The sequence below is a fragment of the Heterocephalus glaber genome, unplaced genomic scaffold, assembly GCF_053883595.1.
Source record: "Heterocephalus glaber isolate CG9 unplaced genomic scaffold, H.glaber_assembly_v1.0 deba00001606, whole genome shotgun sequence".
Lineage (NCBI taxonomy): Eukaryota > Metazoa > Chordata > Mammalia > Rodentia > Bathyergidae > Heterocephalus > Heterocephalus glaber.
The window spans coordinates 42,417,254-42,443,120 of NW_028258377.1; the positions used below are offsets into that span (position 1 = coordinate 42,417,254).

Consider the following 25,867-nt stretch of genomic DNA (forward strand, 5'->3'; position numbering starts at 1 on the left):
CCACGCTCCCGGACCCCTAAAACTGTGCTGAGCAAGCAAACCTCTTCTCTTTATAAAGTACCCAGCTTTGGGTTTTTTTTTTTTGTACCAGGGATCAAACTCAGGACCTTGCGCTTGCGGGGCAGGTGTGGTGCCACTGAGCTACATCCCCGGCCTCACATCAGGTATTTTTAAAAGGAAAACAAAACAGACTGAGCTGGTCCCTTACACGCACTGCCCTCCTCCTCCAGGCTGGGCATGAGCCATCCCTCGTCTAGAGCTGCTCTCTAACGGCCTCTTTCTGAGTGTCACCTCTGGGCCCACTCCTGGGGACGCTGTCCCCGGGGACTCTCTGGCTCAGATGCCTCTTCTCGTGGCCACAGAGCCCCGGCCATGTGCCTGTCCCCGTGTCCCCCGCACCTGCACACCACCAGGGCACTCACATGGCGGGAGTGGCCAGTTCTGGGGCTCTCATCCGGGTGCCCTCTTTCAGCCGCTGGCAGAAGTCCTCATTGATCTGCACACCTGGGTACGGGGCGGCCCCTGCAGCAGGAAGGGGTGCTGTGGGTGCAACGGCTGCCCATCACCCTTGTCCTGTCCCCTCCTTGCTTCCTCTTCTTCCCCACGGCAGAGGCACAGTAAAGACAGGGTCTACCTTGCTGCCCACTGCGGCCTGAGCAGCGCAGGCCCTCTTCCTTCTGCAGCGAAGTCACCGTTACCAGTTCCCCGGGGCTGGCGGGACTGCACAGAACTAAGCCTCTCCTCCCTCCCACTGCGTGGACCCCCACCCCGGCCACACCCTGCCCACTTCCCTCACGGGACTGCAGTCCTGCCAGGCCCACCTGCTTCTCCCTACTCCTCCCTTTCTTCCTTCCCGAGGTGCTGAGGATCCAGCCCAGGGCTCCTGTGTGCTGAGCACACCCTCTCCTGCTCGCTGCACTCCCAGCTCCCAGTCCCTCTGGCTAGCAAACAGCCCCAAGTTCCTAGACTCCTTCAGCATTTCTGTCTTCACTAACAGCATTCACTTTCACTGCCATTCTGTGGAACTTTACTCTTCATTCACTGCTCCTGCATCCTAGCATGGACTCCTGACTGTCATGTTCTCTCCCATGTGCCCCTTGCATAAGCAGGTGTCTTCACTGAACGGACCCTTGGTGCTGGGGCGGCTGCAAGGGCCCAGGCATGGCCCCGGCCCCGGCCCCGGCCTGAGGTGGTCCTGCGGTGCCCATGACAACCATCTGCCGCAGAACGACCTGGCTGCTTGCTCCAGGCGCCCAGCCCTGGGCCAGCAGGGAGCCTGGCCTGCACCCACTCACCCAGGGAGAAGATCTCCCAGAGCAGTACCCCGAAGGACCAGACGTCGCTCTGTGTGGTGTACACCTTGTCAAAGATGCTTTCGGGCGCCATCCACTTCAGCGGCAGCCGGGCCTGGGGAGGCAGGCGTGGGCTCCATTAGCAGGGAAGAGGAGGCCGGGCACCGGCTCGAGGCTCCTCCCTGCTGCTGTTCTGTGCCTGTCAGCTCCCTTGTGGGCCCTGAGCTGTCCTTGGGGAGCTTCCAGCATGGCCCAGACCCAGCCCTGGGGCGAGGCCCCCCTGCACACCCTCCCCACCTCCACCCACCCTGCGTCCCACACCAGCAGCACAGTGATCCTCCTGGGGCTTCGGAGGCTTCTTCCCTCTGTCTCTCCCTCTCCTGACTTCCACCTGGGAGCTGTGAGGGACACAGCCCTCTGAGACCGGCCTCTGCCCCGGTCCAGGTCCTGGTTTCCTTTCCTTCCAGGTGACATAGGGGATTCTCTAAGTGCACACCTGACCCTCACCTCCACCTGCAAGGCGGGATGAGGGTCAAGCCTTCCACAGAGGCCACGCTGGGCAGGGTGGCCATCACACGGCATGTGGACCCTTCAGGCCTCTCCCTGCCCTTGCTGGGATAAACCCCTCATCAGCCATGGATGCCCAAACGGACACTGCCCTGAGTGTTAGCTATGGGCACAGATGTGTGCTTCTGCACGCCCGGGCCTGAGACAGCAGGCACAGGCGTCTGTGTCCACCCAAGGGACAGGCATGGGGCACTGTCTTCGCTCTCTTCCCCATGCGACCTCAGGGGTAGGGTCCCTAGGCTGCCCGAGATGCCCAGCAGCTGGGCGGGTAGGAAGCTGGGCTGGCAGAGCCCCCTGCTCCTGGCCAGGAAGTCTGTGGTCTCACCTCCCCAGTCACCCAGCCCCGCGGCCCCTCCTGGCGGCCTGCACTCACACTGCCCTTGCGGACATAGTCGGGGTCTTTGTAGATGTCTCGGGCAAGGCCAAAGTCGCAAATCTTCACTACATCACTTTCTGACAGCAAGATGTTCCGAGCAGCCAGGTCTCTGTGGATGCACTGGGGCAGGAAGGCAGCGGCTGCTTAGCCCAGGCCCCAGGAACACCCAGGCCTGAGCGCCAGTGTGCCCCAGAGGATGCCTGCGTCCTGTTCTGTCAGGGGAGATCTGTGTGTGTCCCCAGCAGAGAAACTCCGGGAGGCAGCCACACTGATCCCGCATCCGGCCTGGCCCTGACTGGCCAGGAAGCCCCAGGAGGGGAACTCCCCGCTCTGGGCTCAGCTTCCTCCTCTGCAAAATGGGAGCCACAGTGACTGACCCCAGGGCTGCGGTGGGGTGAAGTCAGAACCAAGCAAGCCTACGCATACGGGCCCCTTAAATGACCCTGTGGGGCCTGGGGGGGACCCACCTTGCGGGAGGCCAGGAACTCCATCCCCCTGGCCACCTGGAAGCTGTAGCAGATAAGGTCCTCCATGGTCAGTGGGCTCAGCCACAGGTCCTCAGCTGCACAAAGGAGGGCGTGGACTTAGGAGCATTCTCCTGACTTAGCCCCTCGCCTCTCCCTGTCCTTCGGCCTCCGCTCTCTCTGGGACACGCACTCACTACTCCTAGAGCAGCAGACTGCGGTACCGCGGGGCCTCTGCACCTGCTATAGGCCCTGGACCGCTCCCTCGCCTTGTCTGCAGGCAAACTCCTGTTCATCCTATGATTCCCAGGTCAACTGTCAGACATCTCTGAAAACTCCACGATGCCCTTCCTGAGGCAGCCCCTCCCCGAGGCCGGATTATCCCGGGGTGCTGATCCGGAGGTGCGCTCTGCAGTCCGCCGGTGGTCAGGAGGAGGCGGGCTCTTACCTTCTTGGACAGCAGGAGCGCGCCCCGCCCCTCCCTTGCCCATCAGGAGCCGGGTGAGCAGGGCCTGCTCGCTGCTTGCTGTCCTCCTTGGATCAGCCTCGGGGCCCTCCACCATGGCGCGGACGCGCCTGCGCTGCGCGGGAGACTTCTGCGGAGAGGCACCGGTGGGTCCAGGGCCGTCTCCCACGGCAGGGGCGCCCCCGCCCAGCCCAGCAGAGGCGCCGCCTACCGCGCAGGGGCTGAAGGCCTCGCGCTTGACGCGCAGAAAGTTGGAGAGGTTGCCGTACTTGCAATACTCCACGATCACCATGAGGGGGCCTGGGGCGGGCAGAGCCAGCGGCGGGGGTGAGGAGCGGGGTGGGGGGCACTCCCCGCAGCCCTCTGCTCTGGTCCGCATCGTGGGCCCCTCCCACCCGGAGGCGCGGGGCTCCCCAGGGCACCAGCCAGTACCATTGGGCTTGGTGCACGCCCCCAGCAGGTTGACCACGTTGAGGTGGTGACCGATGTGGATCAGGATCTTGAGCTCGGACATCAGCGCACGGTGCTCGCTGGCTGTGGCGCCCTCTGGAGGGGACACAGAGGCCTCGTGTGGGCCCGGCCTGTGCCTCCTCTCCGTCCTGCCCACTTCTGCTTCCCTCCCTGCGGGGAGGGCGCACGGTCCCCTCGCATCCTGCTGGTCCCGCTAGGCAGGGGTGCAGGCAGAAGCCTAGGTCCGCTTCCTGCCGTCCTCTGTGGACGCTAGGGGAGATGCTAGTTCTGGGCCTCAGTTTCCCTTCCTGTTCGCAGTCCCGCCCCTCCTCACCCCGCGACCTCGCACCTTTTAGCATTTTTACAGCTACGGTGTCACAGCCGCTTCCCTTGCTGATGCCGAAGGCGGACGCTTCCACCACCTTCCCGAAGGCCCCGTGGCCAAGGACTCTGCCTGCGGGCGGGAGGTCCTCCCTGGGTGAGCTGCGCAGCGCGGCAGGGCGCGGGAGGAGGGGCGGGAGGAGGCGCGGGAGGAAGGGCCGCACGGTGCCGGGAGCCTCCGCCGCTGGGCAGGAAGGGCGCGGGAGCGCGGGGAGAGGACAGGAAGGCCGCGTCCTCTCCACAGGTGCGCGGGTCGCCCTGCCCGGGGCAGAGGAAGTGACCTGGGCCTGGGAACGCAGGCCAGATGGAGCCCGCCGGGCCAGGTGGGGACGGGAGCCTTCCTGGCCAGAGTTCTGAGAACCGAGGGCTTTCCGCGGCAGGCACGGGCCGCAGGCCTCACCCAGGTGCAGCCGCTCCCGCGGGAACTCCCACTGGCTGGCGTCGTAGGGCAGGTAGTCGCTCTGCTCCTCCAGGGGCACCTCCCCTGGGTCCAGGATGATGGACAGGTAGCCTGTCTTGACGTCCGCGTGGGCCGGCTGGGGCGGGTGGGGATCGATCACTGCTGTGGCCATGCCACCATGGCTCAGGTGACACTGCCCATGACAGGTGACCCTTGCTTCGGAGCGCTCAACCAAGGAAGGAGCAAACAGAGAGAACACTTGCGTGCGTGCTGGAGCCCAGCGCGGAAGGACAGGGAGCCTGAAAGGGCTGCCACAGAAACCAGGATAGGGACCTTGCTCTGGCCAGGGTGGGGAGATGCGTAAGAGACCCTGTAGCTAGGCTCGGCAGGGGGAGGTGCGCTCACCCTCCTCATGTTACAGAAGATGAGGAGGAGGAGAACCCAGAAGAAGACAGCGATGACCCCGGTGCCGACGAGGATCACGATCTCCATGCTGCCTTCATCCTCGGAGCCTGAGTGGGCAAAAGTGGGCGTGTGCATGTGTGCGCACACACGCGTGTGAGGCTGTGGCCTGCGGGAGGCGCCCTCTCGTGGTGGCACGGCTCACGCGAGGTGGCCACAAGGGGGCGCTCCATGAGGGTGTGGGGGTCTGGTGGGGCTGACCTTCCACGGCCACGCTGGCGGAGGAGTTGACGCAGCCCTTGGCGTTGCACACGCTGCACAGATAGCGGCCAGCGTCCTCCTCGCGGACGCGCTGGATGCTCAGCTTCTGGTTCGAGTCTGCCAAGTCGATTCCTGCCGGACGCGGATGGGGTAGGAGCGCAGGTGAGTCGAGGGGCGCTGGCCTCCCAGGCCTCCCGCCCGCAGCCGCGGTCGCTCCCTACCGGACTCTTCCTCCAGTAGCTTTTCGTCTTTGTACCACACGATGCTGGGCACGTGTGCTCCCGCCACTGGGCACCGCATCTCCAGGGAGTCACTCACGTTCACCAGGAGGTCGGTCAAGTTCTGCACCAGCCGGGGGGCTTCCAGGGCTGAGGGGGCGGCGTTGAGGAGGTGAAGTGGCCCGCGGAGGCAAGAGGGCACCCCAGGACGCGACGCCCCAAGGCTGGGAGGAGCGGGCGCGGTGCAAGGGTGCGGGGTTGCAGGATGCGTGCTCCAGGGAGGGCCTGAGCAGGGGACGCCCTTCGCTCGCTCCCCCTGCAGGCCCTCGCGCCGCCTGGTGCGCTCACCCTGCACCGACAGGTACTTCTTGTGGCAGTGCTTGTCCTGGTTGTGCCGGTCCTGCACCTCACACACATAGTCGCCCTCGTGCTCGGGCGCTACTCGCGGGATGCTCAGGCTGAGTGTGGCATGGCGCGCTCCCGGCTCAGCCTCCTCTAGGCTGGCGGCCAGCGGCGTGGCGTACAGGTGAACATTCTTGCAGTCGAGCAGCAGCGGGTTCCCGTGAGCATCATGCAGCGTGGACAGGTTGAGGCGGTACCAGTGTAGTTGCTCGTACGTGTAGTTGTCCGCTCGGCAGCTGAGGCGCACGGACTGGCCCTCTAGGGGGTCCTCGGAGGGCTCCACCTCGATACTGAAGCCGTCGGGGATGGCTGGGGAGTGGGGAAGCCCTGTGACACTGCCCAAAGGTTTGCTGTCTGTCCACGGGGCCCTCCCCATCGCTGAGAACTCATTCAGTTCTGAGCCACGGCTGTGAGCTGCATCCCATAGCCGTCGCACCCACAGTAGCCCCACTCCCAGGAAGCCCTGCCGGGTCTCCTCCTGCCTCCCTACTTGCTCTGTCCCTCCTGGACAGGGAGCCCAGATTGTGGAGCTCCTTGGCCCGAGGCCCAGTGCGGACCTAGGTCCTCATTCTTCCTTCTGACCACAGCCCACCGCTCTCCTCTCCGTGCAACAGCTTCTTCAGGGGCTTTTGCCAGTGCCACCCTCTCTCTCTTCTTCTGCTTCTCTGGTCACTTCCTGCCGGGCTCCTGTGGGCTCTGCCCTGACCTCAGGTGTTCCCTCGAGTTCCATCTCTGGAGCTGCCTCGTCTACACCCTGAGGCCCAGTGGGTGTTCACTCGCAGGCTTCTTAGCTTTTCTGAGTCACCCACACATGTGAAATCTGAGTAAGCCATGGAATTCTCTCCAGGGCAAAATGCACAGTGAACCACATGGCTCCAGAGTTTGAGAAGGGGTGGGAGGAAGGCCCGGCTAGGAGGAGCCAATGGGCACTGCTCCAGGGCTGAGGGCAGAGGGGCTTTCCCAGTGCACCGACACCCACTCCATGGGCTGACAGTCTCTACAGGTTACCCTGCCCAGGCCCGGGGCCCCTGGGTGCTGGGCACCTCTGCTGGGACTCCTGGCCCTGCAGCCAGGCCTGCCTGGGGAAAGTGGCCCTCCTTGGGTGTGATCTGGTTACTCACTGGTCACATAGAAGTAGATGAGCCGCTCGTCCTGGCCCACCTTGTTGAAGACCACACACTTATACATGGCAGACACATTGGCGTCCTGGATCATCAGCTTGCTCACCGTCTGCACAGGGTACAGGCACACATGTCCATTTCCCGCCTCAGTTCTTCCAATCTGGACCTTGCCCTCCTGGAAGGAGTCCCCTGTGCCCACCAGTAATGCGGGAAACTGAGGCTTTGGGCCGGCAGTGACCCGAGCCCAGAGACAGGACCGGGGTGGTGAAGCAGGGAAGAGGAGGTCTCCACACAGCAGAGAGGGGCAGCTACCCAGAAAAGCCAAGGGTCAGTGTACAGGCATCTGGCCTAGGCTGTGCTGAGATCAGAGGACAGCTTCGGCCGGACCAGGGAGAACTCTGTCTGCGACTGGGTTCAGATAGCTGAGGGGCCAGGAGCCAGCTTGGCAGCTGGGTGAGGCCAAGCTAGGGTTAAAAGCAAGGAGCAGCTACTCTTGAGCTGAGGTGAGGCCGTGGCCTGAGGTTGGTGGCTGATCACTGTGTGCCTACATCAGCCCCAGGGCCTGGAGCAGCTCTCGTCCAGGACAGTCTGAGGGGAGGGGGTTCCTAGGCTTCCACAAGATTTTGGCTCTGGAGTAGGAAAATGGAGAAGTAGGGGAGGAGAGAGGGCCCCAGGCCCTGCCTACCATCCAAAGACCCCCCACCCCCACCCCAAGCCGGGCACTTCCTGGCCAGGCCTGGAACAGGAAGGGGCTCTGGAGGTGTGTAGGAAAACAGGAAGTGACCGTAGGAAGTGGGTGCCTTTGTTCAGTCCCCTTCCCCCTCCTGGCCTTTCTCAGCATTGCCCCCAGGCTGGTCCACGGGCTCAGCAGCCTCCTGTGGAAACCTGATCGGCCTCCAGCCCCATCCTCTCCCGCCCTGGGGCCCATGGCTTGACCAGCAGGCACTAGACCTCAGTTTCCTTGTCTGGGGAGCAGCAAGAGGCCTGGCCCTCATTCACATGCAGGGAAGCTGAGGCCCAGAGCCTGCGGAAAGGTCACCCAGCTCCCAGCTGCTGCCCCCACAGCTTTGGAGGCCAGGTGGGAAGAGAGGCATGAGCCAGCCCTCCAACCTCCTCCTTCTCCCCTGGCTGCCTGATGGCTTGGCTGGCCTGTACCTTGTTCTTTCCCTCCACAAACTCGGTCCAGGTGTCCAGGCTCTCGATGGGGTTCACAGCGTCCTGCACGGTTACCTCCCGCCAGTCCTGGCACTGTGGCATGCCATCTCGTTGCTGCCGGTGTTGTCGGCTGCCGCAGCCGGGGGAAGGACAAGGGCGGATCAGGGATATGGCCAGGTTGGGCCCATCTGGGGCACAGTGGTCAAACCTTGGCCATCCTCAGAGTCATCCCCAGTGTCTCCAAGACCGCTGCTGACGGCGCCGTCCTCTCCTATCCCTTCTATGCCCGTTTTCTCTGCCCTAAGTGGTTTCCTTGCCTCTCTGTCCTGTTGACATCCAGCTCAGGGTGGGATGGCACAGACTGCAGTTGGACACGCTTTGTTGCTTACTGTTAGGACCTTGAGAACTGTGTCCCTTCTCTGACCCTGTGTGTTCGTCTGTAAGGGGGAACCGAGAGCTGTACCGATGCACGTGGGTGTCCGAGTACGTGTGGCTGGTGTGCAAAGGGACTCGGCACAAGTTCGGCAGTCTACCCCAGGCCTGCCCTCTTGGTGGTGCTGGGGACCCTTGGGGCCCAGAGGTCCCTTTTTCATCATCCCTGGGTGGTCCAATTGTGTGTTTAGAGGGTCTCCCTTTTGAGGGAAGAAGGTGGGGCTAGCCCAGCCAGCTTGCCCACCCGGTCCTGCTGGCACAGGACTGACATAAGGAAGAGTTGGAACTTTGCCCAGGCCAGGAAAGGCCAGGGATTGGCAAGGGCCGAACTGCTGAATTAACACTGTTAATATGTTCATAGTGTTCAAAGCCATCTACAGATTTCATGCAATTCCTATCAAAATGTCAATGACATTCTTCAGAGCAGTAGCAAAACAGTCTTAAAATTCATATGGAATCACAAAATACCCTACCTATCAGAGCAATTCTGAGTAAAAGGAACAAAGCTGGAACATCACACTACCTGACTTTGAAACATACCACAGAACTACAGTAACCAAAGCAGCGTGGTAGTGGTATAAAAGCAGATGCATAGACCAATTGAACAGAACAGAGCCCAGAAATAAATCCACACATTTACAGATAACTGGTTGTCAATAAAGGTGCTGAGAAGACACACTGGGGAAAGAACAGTCCCTTCAATATGTGGTGGTGAGAAAAATGTATATCCACATGCAGAAGAATGGAAGTAGATGGACCCCTCTCACGATTTGTAAAAGTCAGCTCCAAAGAGGTTAGACTTAAGTGGAAGCCTTGAAGGAAGCAGGGGAATGCTCCGTGGCATTGTTCTGAGCAAGGGTTTATGAATAAGATCTCAAAAGCCCAGGCAACAGAAGCAAAGGGAAGCTCGAGTTTTGGGTAGGGCTCCCAGGAAGGGCGTGGGGGCAAAGCCCGGGCAGCCAGAGCGGCTGGGATAGGGGTCCGCCCACCACGGCTGAGGTCGGGAACAGGACTGTGAAATGAGGAAAGACGCTCGAGTCACACTTACAGGCTGTGCTGGGCCAGCGTCTTGCAGGGCGTCCAGGGTCGCCAGTGCCACTGGACGCTGAGGGGCGGGGGCACCCCGTAGGCTGTGCAGGTGAGGGCCTGGCGGCTGTGGCGGGAGTAGGTGCTGGGGGAGGAGGCCTCCTTCTCGTGGATGTGGGGCGGCACTGAGGGCACAGGCACACGGCCAGTCAGCCAGAGCTGCCGCCTCACCCGCCTGCTTGCTTGGCCTCCCGTCCCCTCCCACGCGCCCGGCCCATACCGTTCACCACCAGCTCCAGGCTGATGTTGCGTCTCAGGCCGGCCGCAGAGTTCCACAAGGTGAGGGTGTAGATGCCCGCGCTGGCCTCGGTCACCTCTTTGAGCACCAGGGCATGCGGGCTGTGGCGCCCAGTCACCGCCTTTCTGTCCTTGTACCTGGTCCAAGGAGGGGATTCAGGGACTGTGTGGCTCCATCCCTCCAACCAGAATGGCTCCAGGACCCTTGCATGCAAAAGTCCCTCCCGTACAGGGCTGCAGTGGGTGCGTGTAACCTACGCAGAGCCTTCACGCACTACAGATCATCTCTGGAGGGCCTAATGCGCAAAACGATGCAAGAGCTGTGTGAACTACTGCTCTGCTAAAGCGTCAGGGAACTGTACCAAGCAGTCTGCACAAGCTCGGTGTGAGGACAGTCTTTGCCTGGTATTTTCTGTCTGTGGTCAGGTGGACCCACAGACGTGGAAAGCCATATGTGCTGCCAGAGAGTGAGGGGAGTGGAGGCCAAGCGGCCTGGCCTTGGGCGAGGCCAGAGCAAGTGGTCCCTTCTGGAGGACCCAGAAGGGCCCGCAGGCATGTGGTGGCATAGCAGGCTCTGGCCTGGGAAGCAGGTGGCCAAAGGCTTTCGAGTGGGCCTGGAGGCCCCGCCTGCCGAGGGTCACAACCCTGTCAGGCTGCTGGCTCGGACATTCCTGAGGCGCCCCAGAGCAGCCCAGATCTCCCCCAGGCAGCAGTGAGGCTGTGCTCCTCTGCAGCCAGACTCACCAGGCCCAGCCCAGAAGGGTTCTGCCCCTCCCCGGTCTCCCCTGGCTGCTCCTCAACATCAGCTGGGCTGGCGCGAGTCGGGGGCCCAACCACTGCCCTCAGTGGCCCCCCCCCCCCCCCGCCGCCCCGGCTGCGCGAAGAGTGAAGGCGGGAGCAGCCGAGCGGCTCTCCGTGCCAGGCGGCCCCTGCTGTCTCCTGGATCCCAGCTCTATCTTTCCTTGAGCTCTCTAGACATGCGGCCTCCCTAGGACCTTTGCACTTGCTGCAGCCCTTGCAGGAATGCTCTTTCCTGCAAGTGGCAGTTGGCAGGGCCTCTCCCTCCTTCACGGGGTGGAGTGTTGAGGTCGTCCGAGAGGCCTCTCTCACTCATCCTAGTAACATGGCCCCTGGCTCCGCCTGCCCTCCCTGCTGTCCTGTTCATCAGCACACTGGTCTTTAGGCATGTGACTGTCTGTCCTGCCATGGGGCTGTGGGCCGTGTGCCCTACGTGAGGAGCAGGGCCTGACCCCTGGGGATGCTTCCCAGACTTGCTGTGTGTGGAGATGGTGCCTCCTTCCACAGAGAGGCTCCTCCCTAGTTCGGGACTGGAATCTCCAAAGGCCTGGAACCTGTGCTCCAGACTCCGGCAGCCGTCTCTGGGTGCTGGGTGTGCTAAGCCAGACACACGGCAGTGTGGGCTGGGGAAGGGCTGTCTCTTGGGCAGAAGCCTGTGCGAAAGGGACACAGCAATCATCTGCTCTCAGCTTGACAGCAGTCAGGGCTCAGAGAGGGACGCGACTTGCTGGGGTCACAGAGAAGGGCAGGGACAGGGCCCAGGCTCTGGCCAGAGGGCTGGGAAGGACCAGATTTCTCTGGGTGCTGGGCCAGGACAGAGTGCGTGCTGCTCTCAGGAGGCCTGGGGCACAGGCATGAGGTATGAATGTCCAGCCTGATGTTTCAAGGGCCGAGGGAGCCCCCAGGGAGGCACTGAGAGCACCGAGCTCTGCAGGCCCAGGTGCACCGAGCACGCAGGTGCAGCAGCGGGCAGTATAGCAGGCAAGCAAAGCCCACGTGGCGCCCACCACACCCCCTTGTAAACCTCTCCCAGACCAACCTTCCTTCCAGCTAAACACTGAACGACGCATATGATCTTAGAGGATCTCCTTAGGAAGGTCCCTGTCTGGGTGGCAGGGGTAAGGCTCTGTGGGGAAGGACACTGCCCCTCGGTCCTTCTTGCCCTTTGGTCCATTCTCCTCTGGGCCTAGTGGGGCAGCACAGGGAGGGGCCCGAACCGTTACCATTGGAATGCCGGCGCGGGGTACGCTGCCAGCTTCACAGGCAGTTTCACCAGCTCGTCGCCTGCTGTGGCTTCCAGGACTGGTCCTTTGAGCCAGTCGACACTGATGAAGGGCTTTTCTGCCAGACAGGAGGCATCAGTGTGAATCTGGGGTGGCTCATCACTGACCAGGGATCCCTAGCCGTGGTCCTTGCGGCCCCAAAGCCAGCCACCAGCAGTCCGGGGCCCACAGTGCCCTAGCAAGATGAGCTGGGCGGGGCTTCCTCTCATGCTCCCCTCCCTCTGGCTGGAGTCCCTGCTGAGCAGGTGTGCCGTGACCTCTGGCCCACAGCACACAAGGACCCCTGTTCTCCAGGAACCACCCTCGGACGTGCTGGTGGTCATACCGTGCACGATGACCTCTGTGCTCTCCCGGAACTTCTGGATGCCGTTGTCAGCCTCACACACGTACCGGCCCAGGTCAGCGTGGCTGACGTTGTAGATGGTCAGGATGCTGGAGAGCTCTGTGTGAGTCTGCTGGGAGCGCCGCTCGGGTACCCACTTACCCCGCTCTGCCTGCCCACACCCAGGGAAGCCCAGGGTCAGCAGGCGGCTCTGGCAGTGCTAACCCACGAGGCACACACCCTGCCCAGCCGGCGGTAGCTCTGGAAGCCTACAGTTTTCTGTGGGGGAAACTCCCCATAGACTGGGGTTCCTGGGGCCAGTTGAGTGTGGATCTCCTCTCTAAAGGCCCATCGTGTGCCGGGCACAGGTGACGGGGACTCCTGGGGAGGGGAAGGACAGCTGTGGGCAGAAGGAAGGCACCCTGGCAGGGAGGGCAGCCACCCTCACCTGCTTCCCCGGATAGTCCCAGTCGAAGGTGACACCCGAGTTGAACTCGGCCCACACAGTGCAGTTCAGGACTAGCTTCTCCCCAACCAGCAGCTCCAGGGACTTCTTGGGGAACAGCTGGATGTCATAGAGCTCATTGCCTGGTGACACACACACAGTGGCTCCCGTGTCCCTCACATGACATGCACAGGGACACCCACCACACAAGAGCCCGGGGCACAGAGCACAGGACGCCCTCAAATCACCGGTGCCCCTGAGGCACCCATGACTGGGAATGCGGAGGGGCCCCGTCTCCTCCAGCAGAGCCCGATCAGCCCCTACCTGTGATGTGCACGAGGAAGGGGCTGGAGTAAAAGTCCTGGCCGGCCCAGCTGGTCTGGCACTGCAGGTACAGCGCGTCTCGGAGGAGCACCGTGGGCACCTGCATGCCCTGCCGGTCGTCCCACACCACCTCGTGGCCGTCAGGCCGAAGCACGGAGCTTTGCTGGAGGGACACGGTGACCCTCAGGACGTGCCTGCCGTGCTTGCCTGGCCAGACCAGTGGCCACCTTTCCCAGGGATGGGGCAGAAGGGGTGTGCCTGGGGTGGGGACTGTACCGAGTGCAGCGTGACATTGAGGCCGGGGACGGACACCAGGCAGGGCACCCACGTGGACTCCTTCCTGCTGATCAGGAGCGTGTCGGCTTTGTTGATGAACGGCTGCTCGTGGTCTGAGGAGGGGCCAGGAGTGGAGGGAGGCAGGGCTCAGGGGCCCGACCAGGGTTAGGGGCAGCTCGCCTGCTGCCATCAGGGGTGGGACGAGACCCTCGTCTCCCTCCCGGCCACTCAGAGAGGGCAGGCTGGGGGCGAGCACGGACAGCAAGGGGCCTGGCCATGCCCGGCCCCTTCGCACGGCCCGCCTCACCTCTCACGAACACGTAGGTGCTGGCAGCTGTGGTGCCCTCGATGTGGGCATTGATGTACTTGTAGTAGCAGCAATAGCTGCCCGTGTCGTTGGCGTGGGTCTCACTCAGCAGCAGCACTTTGCAGTAGGGCCTGGCGTCTGTGCCCTCACAGTCTCGCACAAACCCCGAGTCCTCGCTCTCCTTCCCCCCGGCTGCTGGTGCCTCTGGAGCCCCTGGCCAGGCCCACTCGAGGGGGTGCTGTCCTCTGGCAGAGAAAGGGAGTGGTCAGGAGCACCCCCCCAGAGCCCAAGGGGACAGTCCCCGAGGAGCCTGCTCCAGGGCTAAGAGCTTTGCCCATCCTCTGTCACTGCAGACAGGACAGTGCAGGGCACACTCCACAGCCCCTGCCCGAGGTGCAGTACCTCTGCCTGGTTCCTGGGGCAGGGAGGGCAGCTGGTCCGGGCCAGTGCAGGGTGGCTGGGGTGCGGGTGGGTGGGTGGGTGAGGGGAGGGTGCCTGTGTCTGGGAACCTCCAGGTGCCCCCTTGGGAGCCCCTTGGCCTCTCTGCCTCGGGAAGGAAGTTCCTCAGCCTTCTGCGGCCTCCCTGGGCTGCCCATGGAGAGCCCCTGTACCTGCAGGAGATGGCCAGACTGTCACTGGTGTTGATGATGTGTACCTCTTCTGTGATGTTCAGGGTTGGGGGGGTCATGGAGTAGCCACTCACCAGGCCTAGGCGGGAGACAGAATTAGTGTGCCCCTGGGCCACCCCGAGTTCACAGGACAGTGTCCATCAGTCACTGTTGGGCCTTCTGGGACCCCCGCTTCCTGCCAGGAGCAGCCTGGTGGCTCTCATTCGGCACATGCTGGTCTCCCCACGTGTACCCCAGGGTATCCAGTAAGCTCCACCTCAGGCTGCCCCTGCTCACAGCTGACCCAGCTCCAAGTGACTCTGGGCTTGAGAGGGACTGAACCCTGACTTCTGGCCGGAGTGAGGGGAGCTGCCAGAAAGGAGGTAGAGAGGACAGCTGGCATCTTCCTTGGCGGGCAGAGGGTCAAGCACGCGGCTCCATAGCTCTTCCTGAAGCCCCACCCTCCTGAACGCCAGGTCATCCAAGCTTTCGAAGTGGCCCTGCACGTCCCAGGCCCTCCCCAAGCAGGCCCAGCCTCAGCCTGCCTGCCCCATCTGCCTGTGTCCCAGGGAGTCTGCCTCATGGCTCCATCTGCTTCTCCACGGGCCAGGCCTCCCTACACCTGGGTCTCCCCTCTTCCTCGGGTGCACAGTTGTGCTGCTTTACCTGTTTGCACACCTCCATGACCACAGGCGACTGGGACCAGGCCCCCTGCCCTGCTGCCCACCAGCTCCGCACCCCCAGCATCCTCCGAGTGGATGTTGTGTATTTGCACGTGTTGAAAGGTGTGGGTCTTCTGTGTGTGCACATCTGTTTGCATTTGTGGGCCTGGGTGTGTGAATCTGAGTCTCTCTGATGTGTGTTTCTTTGAGTGTGTGTGTAAGCATGCATATTTGTGTCTCTGACACATTCTTGTGGGGGGGGTACCCTGGTGGGGGTGGGTGCAGGCCTTGGGGGAGGAATGGGCCTGGAACTCTGGCAGATGCATCCTGCCAGGACCATCCCGAGACAACAGGAAGGGAGGACTGTGTGGCTGGAGGCCCGGAGCTGTGTCCTGTCCCTCCCCCCAAGTCCCTGTCCTCCTGGGGGGCAGCAAAGCCCATTCTCCTGCCTCAAGCCTCTTCGAGTCCCTCATGGTTCAGAGGGGATCGAAGTTCAAGTCCTTTGCTCTCCAGCCAGCTCCCAAGGCCCTGGGGTCCTGTCTGGCAGCTTGCGGAGTGCAGCAGAGCCTGAGGGACCACTATCATCCGCTCTTCTGCACACCCTGACTCCAAGCTGTCCAGTCAAGTGGTACCAAGACAGCACGCTCCATACCAAAAGGGCATTCAGCACCACACGGATAACACAGCCTGCTGGCCTCTCCCTCCTTCCATCCTGCTCCACCTTGTGCCAGACCCTTCCAGGCACCACTGCACCACGGACCAGAGCTGAAAAACACTTCTCAGGCATCTACTCCCACCTGCAGACAGGGAAACTGAGGCCTGCCCTAAGAAGGCAGCTCCTTTCCTGGACAGTGCAGGACTGCTGCAAAGTCCTCCCTCCCGGGCTAAGAGTGCCTTTTCCTCGCACTCAGGCCAACTGCTCTGGCCCCGAGGTGGGAGATGGCTCTGGGCTCTGCTGCCTGTTCCCCTGCTAGGCCTCCCATGTGAGCTGCAGGGCCAGGCACTTGGCAGCACTGGGTCATGCTGTGCTGCTGAAGATCACGCCAAAGGCAAGGGTGTCTCACGAGATAAGGTTCTCCTCTGGGACAGTGAGGGGCTAGGCAGGAATCCCCAGCACAACACCTTTGAGCGGGGCTTTGAAGGAGAGGAAGATTTTCCCCAGGCGGTCAAAGCGACCGAGGCCACGGCAGGCAGATAGCCAGCAAATGCGTGGGTGATCGAGGGGATGGCGGTCTGTGCTCTGAGCCCCAGGACTGAGGAGGTGATGGGAGTGGGTCTGGGCCTGTGGGGGGCCAGTCCTGTGCCCTCCCTGCTGATGGACCCGTGGGGCCTGGGGCTGGGCCATCAGCACAGGAGAGCTGCAGTGGTCAGGCCCTGACCTGCCCAGCCCAGTGTGGGTCCTCACTGTGGGAGACGGGCCACGTCGAGGAGAGGCAGGGGCTGTGCTGAGCGCCTCACCTCGGAGGTTCACCTCGGAGGCTCCCCTCTCTGAAGTGCTCATCTCTCTACGCCCTGGCAGTGGCCAGCTACACAGCGATGGCAGCTGTCAGCCGGCTTCCTTTGGTGGCTTTCTGTTGTTTCCAAGATAAAGCAGATAAGCAGCCACCTTCTGGCCCTCCTTTCTCCAGCGTCAACGCCTGCGAGGCCGAGGACCTCTCAGCTTCCTCACGAACTGTCAGGCTTCTTCATATCTTGGAGCCTTTGCTTTGCCCATCTGTCCTTGGGCCTGGGACATTCCAGCTTCTCTCTCCTTTGGGTTTCTCTCTTGAGAAGGTCTAGTCCACATGTCCTTTCCCTGTGGAGCAGTCGCCATCATCTGGGCAGTTTCTGCCTTGTCTTCCTTGGGGATCCTGATTGGAATGCTAATCAGTTCTCATGTTCCTCAGCCCCAAACGGGATGTGTGGTTAAGATTCAGGGGGTGGATGTAAGAAAAGGGAGACGTACATGATGGAACATCAGGTGCACAAGTGGACAGATGGGTGGTGGATGGGCGGATGGGTGAGATGTGAGCTTGTTGACACTTCTCTCGCCGCAGAGGAAGCATCCACACCCTTACGTTAAGCAGGACCATCTGCCCAGTTCCCCTCGGTCTTATGTGAAACCTGGCTTTCCAAGGACACCACTGCCGGGGGGCAGTTACTGCTGGGCTCCCCTTTTGGCCCCCCCAACCACCCCTTTGAGGCTTCTGCTTTCAGTGGCACCACCCTCTCCCCACTAAAGCTGTCATCAGCTGCTCTCCTGGTCACTTCCCCTCATTCTCTGCTGACCGTAGCTCCTGGCTTCCTGTCTCCCCCACTCCTGCCATTCTCTATGACCTCAGCATCCACACGGATGAATCCCTGGTACCCTTGTCTTTGAGATCTTCCTCTCCACTCCCCCGTAGCCATGGGTTCCGGGGCACACCCTGGACACAGTCATCACCAGAAACTTCACCGTCACTGAGAGTGCCTGCCTTCCTGCTTCTCCCCGTCGCCTCCTTCACACTCAGGTGTGCTGTCCGGCCTCTGTGAAGCCCTCTGCCACATCAGAAGCCCTGCAATGCTTGCTCTCATTGACACCATGCTAGTGTCACCCCTGACTTTGTGCAGTGCTAACCCATGTCCATCATTCTGATTCTCTCTTTTCTCTTACTCTCCACTGCAGCCCTGCAATGCCATCATGTCCGAAAGCAGCTCAGCAGTGCAGCACAACACCCCACACCCTGGCTGCTTCCTCTTTATCTTCCTGGGTGCGGGCTTCATCCAGGCCCCCACTGAGGCACTTCAGGGTTTTCCCTCCTCCTTCCCTCTCAGCATGAACACAGGAACATCAGACAGAGATGCCTCCTTGACCCTCATCCAAGGCCTGCTGACATTCCTGCTCCCCAGGCAAACTCTCCATCTTGCTCAGGTCCCAACCCTCCGTGATCCGATTCCCATAGATGATTCCTCCCTCTTCTGATTACCATTCTTTGTCCATGGAATCATCTTCAATCTATAAAACAAAACAATTCTCTAGTCTCATACTCCCTCTGGCCATTGTTCCTTGTCCTCTTTGCCTCGGTAGCCAGAGCTCTGCTCATTATCCCTTCCCCCACATTCACATGCCCAGGTGGGGTACACCCCGACTTCATCGAGCGGGCAGCCAAAGCCTTTGGTGGCCGCCGTGCCACACAAGGTCAAGGAGCAGAGCTGTCCTCTCCTCTTGCTGGCTCCTGTGACCCCATCTGCCCTCGTCTTCCTCCTCCTTTGCCCAACACTAATTCCTGTCGCTGCTCATTCTCTCTCAAGGGTCCAGACTGCTTCACAGTCTCTACCTCCAGACCACTTTTCTCCACTCAGCCTTATATACGCAGCTGCCTGGTGGACTGGGACAACCCGCAGACACCCTGTGTTCCAAGTTGCTGATGGTGAGCTCCAGGCTCAGACTTCCTCCCCTGCCAAAGGCTCCTCCCTGGATAGCTCCCATCTCCCCACCCCATCCAGCCCCACAAAGCCTAGCAAGCCCAGTGCATCCCAGAGTTGGCGCCTGCTCTCCTGCGGGGGGGCCCTGCGCAGCTACATTTGGGCCCAAAGTGGGCTCCTGGGGCTGCTCCTGCACTCCTCTATTCCTCCTCCATGCAGAGTGATATTTTTAAAATGCGAAAGGGTCACATCACACTATGCTTACAACCTGTCAGTGACTTCCTACTGTCAAAGATCAGGAAAATCTCAACTCTCAATGGAGGCCTGGCCTCTGGAGAGTGATCTCCTTGTAGCTCATGTTCACTTCCTCCACATTGTCTACAGCACACCATGTTCCTTCCAACCCCAAGGCCTTTGCCTACACCTTGTCTTCCTGAGGTCTCCTCTCCGAGGCCCTGCACTGCTGGCTGCTTCTCATTCCCAGCCCTCAGCTTAGATGCAGCCTCCTCACCCTTATAAAACTTAAGTTCCCTATTTAGGCTCCACCCCAGCTTCGGGGTCACTTGCTTTATCCTTCTGGTTGTAATTTGTAACGATCTTATTTATTTATGTTTGTCTATGTCCTCCATTGGCAGTAAGTTTCAGTGGTGTAAGGATGAAGACAGTCCTCTTTTCACTCTACCTGGTGCCCAGCCAGCACCTGGCACAGAATAAAGGCTCATCAAATACTTGCTGACTGACTGAATGGATGGATGGAAAAATGGATGGATGGGCAGAGGGGCAGAAGGATGACTGGATGAACAGATTGGCGAATGGGTGGAAGGACAGATGGTTGGATAGATGGATGGCTAAACAGACCCCTGAGGGCTTCCTTTGGGTTGGAGTTGTCAGGGCTGGTTGTTCCTTTGAAGTAGATGCTTTCACCTTTATAGAACAGGCTCTCTGAAGACCGTGCAACCCAGTGCTTGGGAGCCGGGCAGATGGGGACCTGAGGGCTGTGCCTCTAGCTGCTCCATGACTGCCCAGCCCCCTCCTGCAGCCTGAAGAAGGCGCATCCTTCCTGCCTGGCTGTTGTCTGTCTCCACTGTCCTTCCCTTCCTACAGCAGGAAGCTCTGTCATCCTGGCCTCTGCTGCGCTCCCCCTGCCTTCCTGTTCCTGGCCCGGGGACTAGCTTCTTCCTTCCGCTGACCAGCAGGACTCTGGCCTCCAAGCCTGTTGAAGCAAGGTCGGCAGGGCCAGGGTGCACACCTCCTCTTCCCGTCTGTCAGCAGCCCCGGGACACCCTCCGGCCTTGGGCTCTAGTGACCCTGACATTAGCTGCAGTGGGCTGTGGGAGCAGCACAACCTGGTTCTCTGCCTCCCCTAAGAAAGCACAACGTCTCGCGTGAGGGGCGGGCAGTTCTGGGTCCCACAGCTCAGTTGTAAGTGCCCCATTTGGGCCTCACAACAGCCTGAGAGGGAAGAGAGGGGGGTGAGTCTGGCCTACAAAGGAGGAAACTGAGGCCTGGGGCCTCAGACGCAGTGGCTCAGCAGCTGGACAGTGGCCCAAGTCTTGGCCAGGATACTTTCCCAAGGCAGGGCTAGAGGTGCTCAGATCACAACTTGGGCACCCAAACCTGAAGCTCAGGGACCCCTCTATGCAGGAAGCCACGTGGGCCTGTGAGCCCCATCTCCCCTCGGTGCCCTCGTTCTGGGTCCTGGCCCTCTTTCTAGCTTACAGCTGGGGAAAGTCCTTTAAAGCGCAGATGCTATTTTTTTTTCAAAAGCATTTTTCCTGAGCAACTGAGGGGGAGCCCAACTAAACACAGGGAGAACCCCTGAGGGGCGAGGCTTACTTTCATCCCACAGATGTCCCCGGGTGGGCACCTGACCAGATCCGCCCCAGGTGGGCCCAGGAGGGGTTGCCAAGAAACAGGAATCCTGCACAAGACACAGGACAGGCAGATTTGGAACGGAGGCTGAGAGCAGGCACCTCCTTTATGGGTGCCGTGGGTTGGAAGGGCAACGGTGGCTGGGCCGCAGTGGTTTCTGGAGAGCCGCCTCCCCCTGGTCACAAAGTCACCAGGCAGCAGACAGGCTGGGTCCCAGGACAGCAGGGCAGCGGGCGCTGGCACAGGGAGCTGGGGCTCCTCCTGCCCGCATCCTGACTTCTCTGTCCCCTTCCCTCCACTGGCCTTCACGATCCCCGCAGCCTCCAACCTGCACCTCGTGGCTCCCAGACCCCTTTGGTGGCTCTTCCCGGCAGGCTTGCCACTCCTTGCCCAGGCTTAGGCCGTGTGCACTGTGCTCGCCTACCCTCCATGCCTGGCAAGCTGACCTCAGCCCTGCTCCGACCACCAGTGCAGGGAGGTCTGTGTCATCCAGTGGCTCTCAGGGCTGCAGTGTCTCATCAGACCACGGCTCAGTTCCCAGGCCAGCATGCCCAACACCAGGAGCTTGGGGCTCCTCCACACTTTGGCAGGGAGCATGGCCCTGTCCTGGCCACCTTGGATCTGGCTCTTCTTTGCTCTCTCCCTGGGGTGACGTGGAAGTCAGGGGCCCTGTGCTAGTCCTGTACTGCTGGGGAGCTATGCCTAGGAGGACAAAGGCAGTTAGAGGCCAGGCCCGCCATATTAGGGGCAAGGTGTGTACATGGGGAGAGGGGAGGGGGGCAACTCCAGCTGCGGGAGCCCTGCACTGGCACTTTCTCCCTCCACCCCGGGCTTGGCCTGGGAGATACCTGGCAGGCAGCTGCGTGCCCTACAGCTCAAGAGTGAGGGTCAAGGCGGGTCCTTACCTCCCGCCCTGGAGGAGAAAAGATGGCCAGGACAGGAAGAGCTGCTCCTAGAGTGGGCTCGCCACCCCCCGAGCCTGGCTGGGCACCCCATGATGCCTCTGGGTGTACGGACTTGGGCAGTTCATTTCCTTTCTCCAAGCCCCAGTGTTCCCACTTGTGAGATTCCGATTATTATTACTATTGTGGTTCTCTGGGAACCACGAATAACAGAACAGTAGCTTATGAAGCACTGCAAGAATAAACTATTGCTGGCTTAGCTCCACTGAGCCCTTTGCTGGCACCTGCCTGCTGGACGATGCTCTCAAGTTATCATAGCTGCTGCACATCGCTGGGCTTCTGTGCCCAAGGCAGGGGCCAGGGAAAGCCTCTGTGGCTGGGGCATGAAGGGTGTTCATGTGAGCTGAAATGGGCTTTGTAGGCTGCATAGGAGCTTGCTGGCTCAGGAGGTGAGTACTTAGGCTGAATGGAACATAGGTAACCTCAAAAATCAGACAGCAGATAGAGCATGGGGGGCAGTGATGAGGGTCCCAGGCTCAGGGCCAGGCCCCTGTCCTGCTCACTAGGTGCATTCTCTGTCTTGAGAGTGCCATTCTTGACTGCTTCACCTCCACTTAGTACTCCCCACTTCCTGAGAGCTGTCCTGCATTTCCCTCCTCAGGGACCCCAGCCTCATACCCATCCAGCGCGGGAGGACAACTGAGGCAGGAGCACACAGCTGTGCACTCATGTGCTGAGTGAGTATGGAACAGAAAATACCTCCGGGCGTGGGCAGGGGCGTGGAGAAGCAGGCACTCACGTCTGTACCCTCTGACCTCCAAATCCTGCTTATACCAATATTGTACATCCTGTTGCAACAATAAGAGCAAATGCACACTGAGCACTTTCTTCGCGGAAGAAGTCCTGCACATGAGGGCACCTTTCACTGCTTAGTAGGACCCGTGGGAGGTGCTGTTGCTGCCCATGGTACAGATGAGAAAACGAAGTCGCGCGGAGGCCAACTTGCCCACAGTTAGATTACCGGTAACATCATCCTTGGAGCACAGGATTTTGGAAAGCCATTATTTACTCCTAGAGGTGGCAGCATTATTTACATTTCTACAGTTTATGAAATGGAAAGGCTTTCATTGGATCAAATTCTCTTTCCTCTCTCAGCCCTGGAAACACGGCTATCCTTCCTTGTAGGTCATCCCACCAGCATTTTTGACGCCACTCAACCTCAGTCGACTGGCCACCACACAGTGTTCATTCTTGCACCTGAAATGGGGTTTTCAGACTGACTGGGAGCTTGCTGGCTTGGGAGGAGGGCACCAAGGACGAGTGGACAGGAGAGCCAGGGCCCTGCACCCTCCCCGTGCTGCCGCATGGACAGAGCAGTTTGCTCTCGCAGGGCTCAGATCCTTGCAGTGGACACCTTCTGGCTAGATGGCCCTTGCTAGGACTTCCGGGGCTGAGCCTGCTCCATCGGCCCCTCCCACCCCTGCTCGGGCTGCCTCAGTGCTCCACAGCAGGGTCTCTCCACGGGTGCAGTCCATACCCACGGTCCGATGAGCTTTCCACAACACAAGTCCCTGTCTGCTCAACCGCTCCTTGCTTCCCCGTGCCTCAGTGGAGTCTGAGTGCTGTGCTGCCTTCCCCAGCGCTGGAGGCTGTGCCTCCGCGTGGCAAGCGTTTGGGACAATCCCTTCCTCCGCTCATGTCTCGGCGCTGTGCCACATCTCCAGGGTCACGTGCAGACCTGCCCTGCACAAGACCTCTGCACCTCCCCGCAGCCCTGTGGAGAGGCTGGCTTATCACGTTAGACAACTCCGTATTTAAGGTCGGGGCTTTCATTTGTCTTTACACTGTGGCTTCCAGCATGGACTTGGTGGGCGGCTGAACTGTGGCTGGCTTGGGGGCGGGGGTGCAAGGAACAAAAAGGACAGCACATAGCATATGGGCAGATGGGGAGGTGCGGGAGGTGGTGTCTGGGCCAGTGGAGACAGTGGGCGCTCAGACGGGCACAGCGGTGAGCGGCGGACCTGGGAAAAGAAGGTGAGGGTTTGGGGCACGCGAGGGATGTCCACGTGACAATGTCCCAGGAGGTCAGACATGTAGGACCTCACCTGGCCCCTCTAGGGCTTTCCACGGGGAATGACAATCAGCTGCCAGTTCCTGCCCCTTTTTATCTCCTGGCCCCCATGCCACATGGGACCAGAAAACAGACGTCTGTCACCACACTGAAATAAGCCCATGCACCCTAGCACCCAGTGAGCCACTGCACACTCTGCTTTTAATCTCCTGCTCCTCAGAGCAGGCGCAGTGAGGCCGGGCGTGCAGCTCAGTGGCAGAGTGCTGACCCAGCGCGCATGAGCACGGGTTCCGCCTCAGCATGGGAGTGGGCGGGAAGGGGGCTCAGGGAGGCCTGTGTCCAGTTCAAACCGGCACACGCCTAGTGAAGTGAGCCGATGAGCCCTTTTCCATGGGGGGAGCTCCCTCCTTGCCAGTTACCCAAGTGCACTTGTGTGGGCTGTGGCTCATACAGGTACGTTCAGGCCAAGAGTGTGGCTTGACACAAATGAGCCACCGTCTAGTGGCATTTAAGGAGCTCTGGGGACAGTACTTGGGTTTGGTGAGGACGGGGATTTGCCGGAGCCCACCTGGATTCTGGATGCCGCGTCCTGGGACACACGGGCAGTGGGGACGAAGGCACCCTCCTTCCACTGTGAGCAGCCTGCCCTCCTCGCCCTCCCCAGGGGCACAGCTGGGGCAGAGGAAGGACAGGTACCAGGTCAGGGTTGCTGGTTAGGGCAGTGGGTGCTCTTGGACTCCCGCAGGATGGACTTGTTCCATGGGCCCAAGAAGCTGGTGCTTATCTGTGGGGGGCACTGGAGGTTCAGATCTGCACTTCAGAGTGACCCTTGGAGGCAGCAGGAAGGCAAACACCAGGCAGAGGTGGGCAGTCAGGCGTGGGGGTGTGGCCAGTGTTGGGTGAACTGCCTGAGTACCTGGGAGGTTGTGGAGGGATGGAGGGGTTCTGGCAGACGCCGAGTGCCGGGTGCAGGACAGCACAGTGTGCCAGCAGTGCCGGGCAGTGGCCCTGGCCTCCCTGGGGTCGGGGCTCTGCTCCCCAGCCGCAGGATGAGCTGTGTTATCAGACAGCACAGCTGGCTCAGAGGTGGCCCCCCGTGCTGCTAAATCGGGGCCACTGGCTCCTGCCGCAGGAAGAGGGAAACGCAGGCAGGATGTCCTCTTCTGTGGCCGACAAGTCCTTTCCCATGAACCCCTGCTGACCTTGCTGGCCACGTGGCAGGGGCTCCCCCACTGCCACCCAGCCCTGGGGCTGCCTGGCGGGTAGGTAAGCAGGTGGGCAGGGAGTGGGGTGGCGCAGGCGCAGGAGCCTGGTGAGTGGGGGAGTGGCTGCTGTCAGCTCCACCAGGCAGGCCCAGCACCCCAGCTGCCGCTAGCAATGGATGCCCGCACCTTCCTGCTCCCAGACTTGTCCCCTAGGCATGACCGGAAAACTGAGATCCCAGAGGAAGCCAGTGTCTGAAAAGGATCGAAACTCAGGAATCCCTGGCTCCCGGGGGACATGTTGGCTACTCCTCTATCAGAGGCCAGCCTAGGCAGTGTGAGAGGTTGCTCGGACTCCGCTCCCCGCCTACCCTCTGTTCTCAGGGCCTCTCAAAAGACTGTGAAGCACAGGCGAGGCCCTGGTGGAGGAAGATCTGCCCAGTGGAGCCAAATCCTCAAACAGCATGAGGGGTGGAAATTAGACACATGCTAAGACCCGGCTTAATATCTCTGAGTTCCTTCATTCCCTCTGTCCCATCACATGTAAGTGCTGCCTCCTTTCCTCCATCCTTACCAGACCTCTCTGCATCAACTGGGGGCTCCCGGAGGTCCCATGGACATCCCACCTGGGGGGCATGTTTCTCCACATTTGCTCCCCCATCTGCATCTGATAAATAATCTCACTTTCCACCTGGATTGCTTAAACCAGGTACCATCGCTGACTATTAACAGTGTCTCCTGGGTTCCTGCCTCACCTGGACAGTGTCTCCTTGCCATTGGCTTTTGTCATCCTCTCCTGCTTTGTCACCCCCATCCTAGGCTCTAGCCTCGTCTGACTGCTCACTTGTCTCCATGCACCATTTAGACTTTCCTGTCGCTGGGCTTCTGAGGAGTTCCTTGCCTGCTCTGAATTCCCTCTCCTGGGGCTCTGCAGACCTCTCCAGGCAGCGCCTTGCTGGAAGTGATGCTGCCTTTCAGCCCATCACCAGCTGGGCTTCCCTGGGGCCCCTGAGCGCTTCATCCCTGTGGTACACATATCTGATGCCACGCCTGTGTCCCCGATGGTCTGGCACCCGGGAACCTCCTGCAGGGTGGGGCCAGGTCCAAAGCTTTCCTGGGTCGCCATGAGCAGGTGCCATGGTTGTGGTTGCAGCCTCCTTCTTGGTACACTGGGGAGCGCCCCGGGCAGGCCGCTTGTCACACCCTGTCAGGGCCTGGCCAGGTGGGCACTGTGCTCTGGAGAGGGAGCAGGGCCCACGGTGCCATCCTGGCTCTGTACCCAAGCACGGCAGGCAGGCGGGCAACACCTGAACTAGGGCTGGAGGTCCACAGGCCCCGAGCAACGTGGGCTTGGCCCCACATCCTGCCATGTGTGACCCAGACACGGCAAAGATGTGTGAGTTCAGGCCAGGACAACCCAGGTATCCAGACGCCTCCTGATTGCCCTGTATGTCCCTAAGCTGGCTGCCCACTGTCCTGAGGTACAGAGAGAGCCTCTCCCTAGGAGGTCCAGTCTCAAGAGATAAAGGCTCAGGGGGCTCCCATCTGCCATCTCCACAGGGACATGGACTGGAACTGAACAAGGCGCCCTGCCTTGAAGTCCAGAACAGTCGCTCAGCGTTTGTTAGTCTGCTGTTCGGCCCGAGTGGGCAAACTGAGGCGCAGCGAGGGAAGAGGAGGCGCCCGAGCTCCACGGTGACC

General features: G+C 60.8%; 1 protein-coding gene across 8 annotated transcripts in view; it reads right to left on the reverse strand.

The window, feature by feature from the left end:
* Flt4 (fms related receptor tyrosine kinase 4) overlaps positions 1–25,867 on the reverse strand; it is a 35,374-nt gene that overhangs the window by 7,708 nt on the left and 1,799 nt on the right. For 4 of the 8 annotated variants that reach the window (XR_015444889.1, XR_015444890.1, XM_087195014.1 and 1 more), the window contains exons 2-25: positions 14,077–14,173; positions 13,466–13,710; positions 13,159–13,271; positions 12,883–13,045; positions 12,562–12,701; positions 12,117–12,285; positions 11,732–11,849; positions 9,694–9,848; positions 9,436–9,598; positions 7,956–8,085; positions 6,801–6,909; positions 5,626–5,988; positions 5,281–5,427; positions 5,060–5,191; positions 4,802–4,908; positions 4,397–4,622; positions 3,965–4,069; positions 3,598–3,711; positions 3,377–3,465; positions 3,148–3,295; positions 2,703–2,797; positions 2,233–2,355; positions 1,296–1,407; positions 423–522 (exon numbers count right to left, since the gene is read on the reverse strand). Coding sequence is in view for 6 of the 8 variants with exons in the window: in XM_087195014.1 (XP_087051140.1) it covers positions 423–522; positions 1,296–1,407; positions 2,233–2,355; positions 2,703–2,797; positions 3,148–3,295; positions 3,377–3,465; positions 3,598–3,711; positions 3,965–4,069; positions 4,397–4,622; positions 4,802–4,908; positions 5,060–5,191; positions 5,281–5,427; positions 5,626–5,988; positions 6,801–6,909; positions 7,956–8,085; positions 9,436–9,598; positions 9,694–9,848; positions 11,732–11,849; positions 12,117–12,285; positions 12,562–12,701; positions 12,883–13,045; positions 13,159–13,271; positions 13,466–13,710; positions 14,077–14,173 (3,463 nt within the window). In the remaining 2 variants the exon portion in view is untranslated. Of the gene's footprint in view, positions 1–422; positions 523–1,295; positions 1,408–2,232; positions 2,356–2,702; positions 2,798–3,147; positions 3,296–3,376; positions 3,466–3,597; positions 3,712–3,964; positions 4,070–4,396; positions 4,623–4,801; positions 4,909–5,059; positions 5,192–5,280; positions 5,428–5,625; positions 5,989–6,800; positions 6,910–7,955; positions 8,086–9,435; positions 9,599–9,693; positions 9,849–11,731; positions 11,850–12,116; positions 12,286–12,561; positions 12,702–12,882; positions 13,046–13,158; positions 13,272–13,465; positions 13,711–14,076; positions 14,174–16,193; positions 17,710–25,867 lie in introns of all 8 variants that reach the window. The other 4 variants (XM_004836758.3, XM_013065287.3, XM_087195015.1 and 1 more) reach the window with 2 other exon arrangements.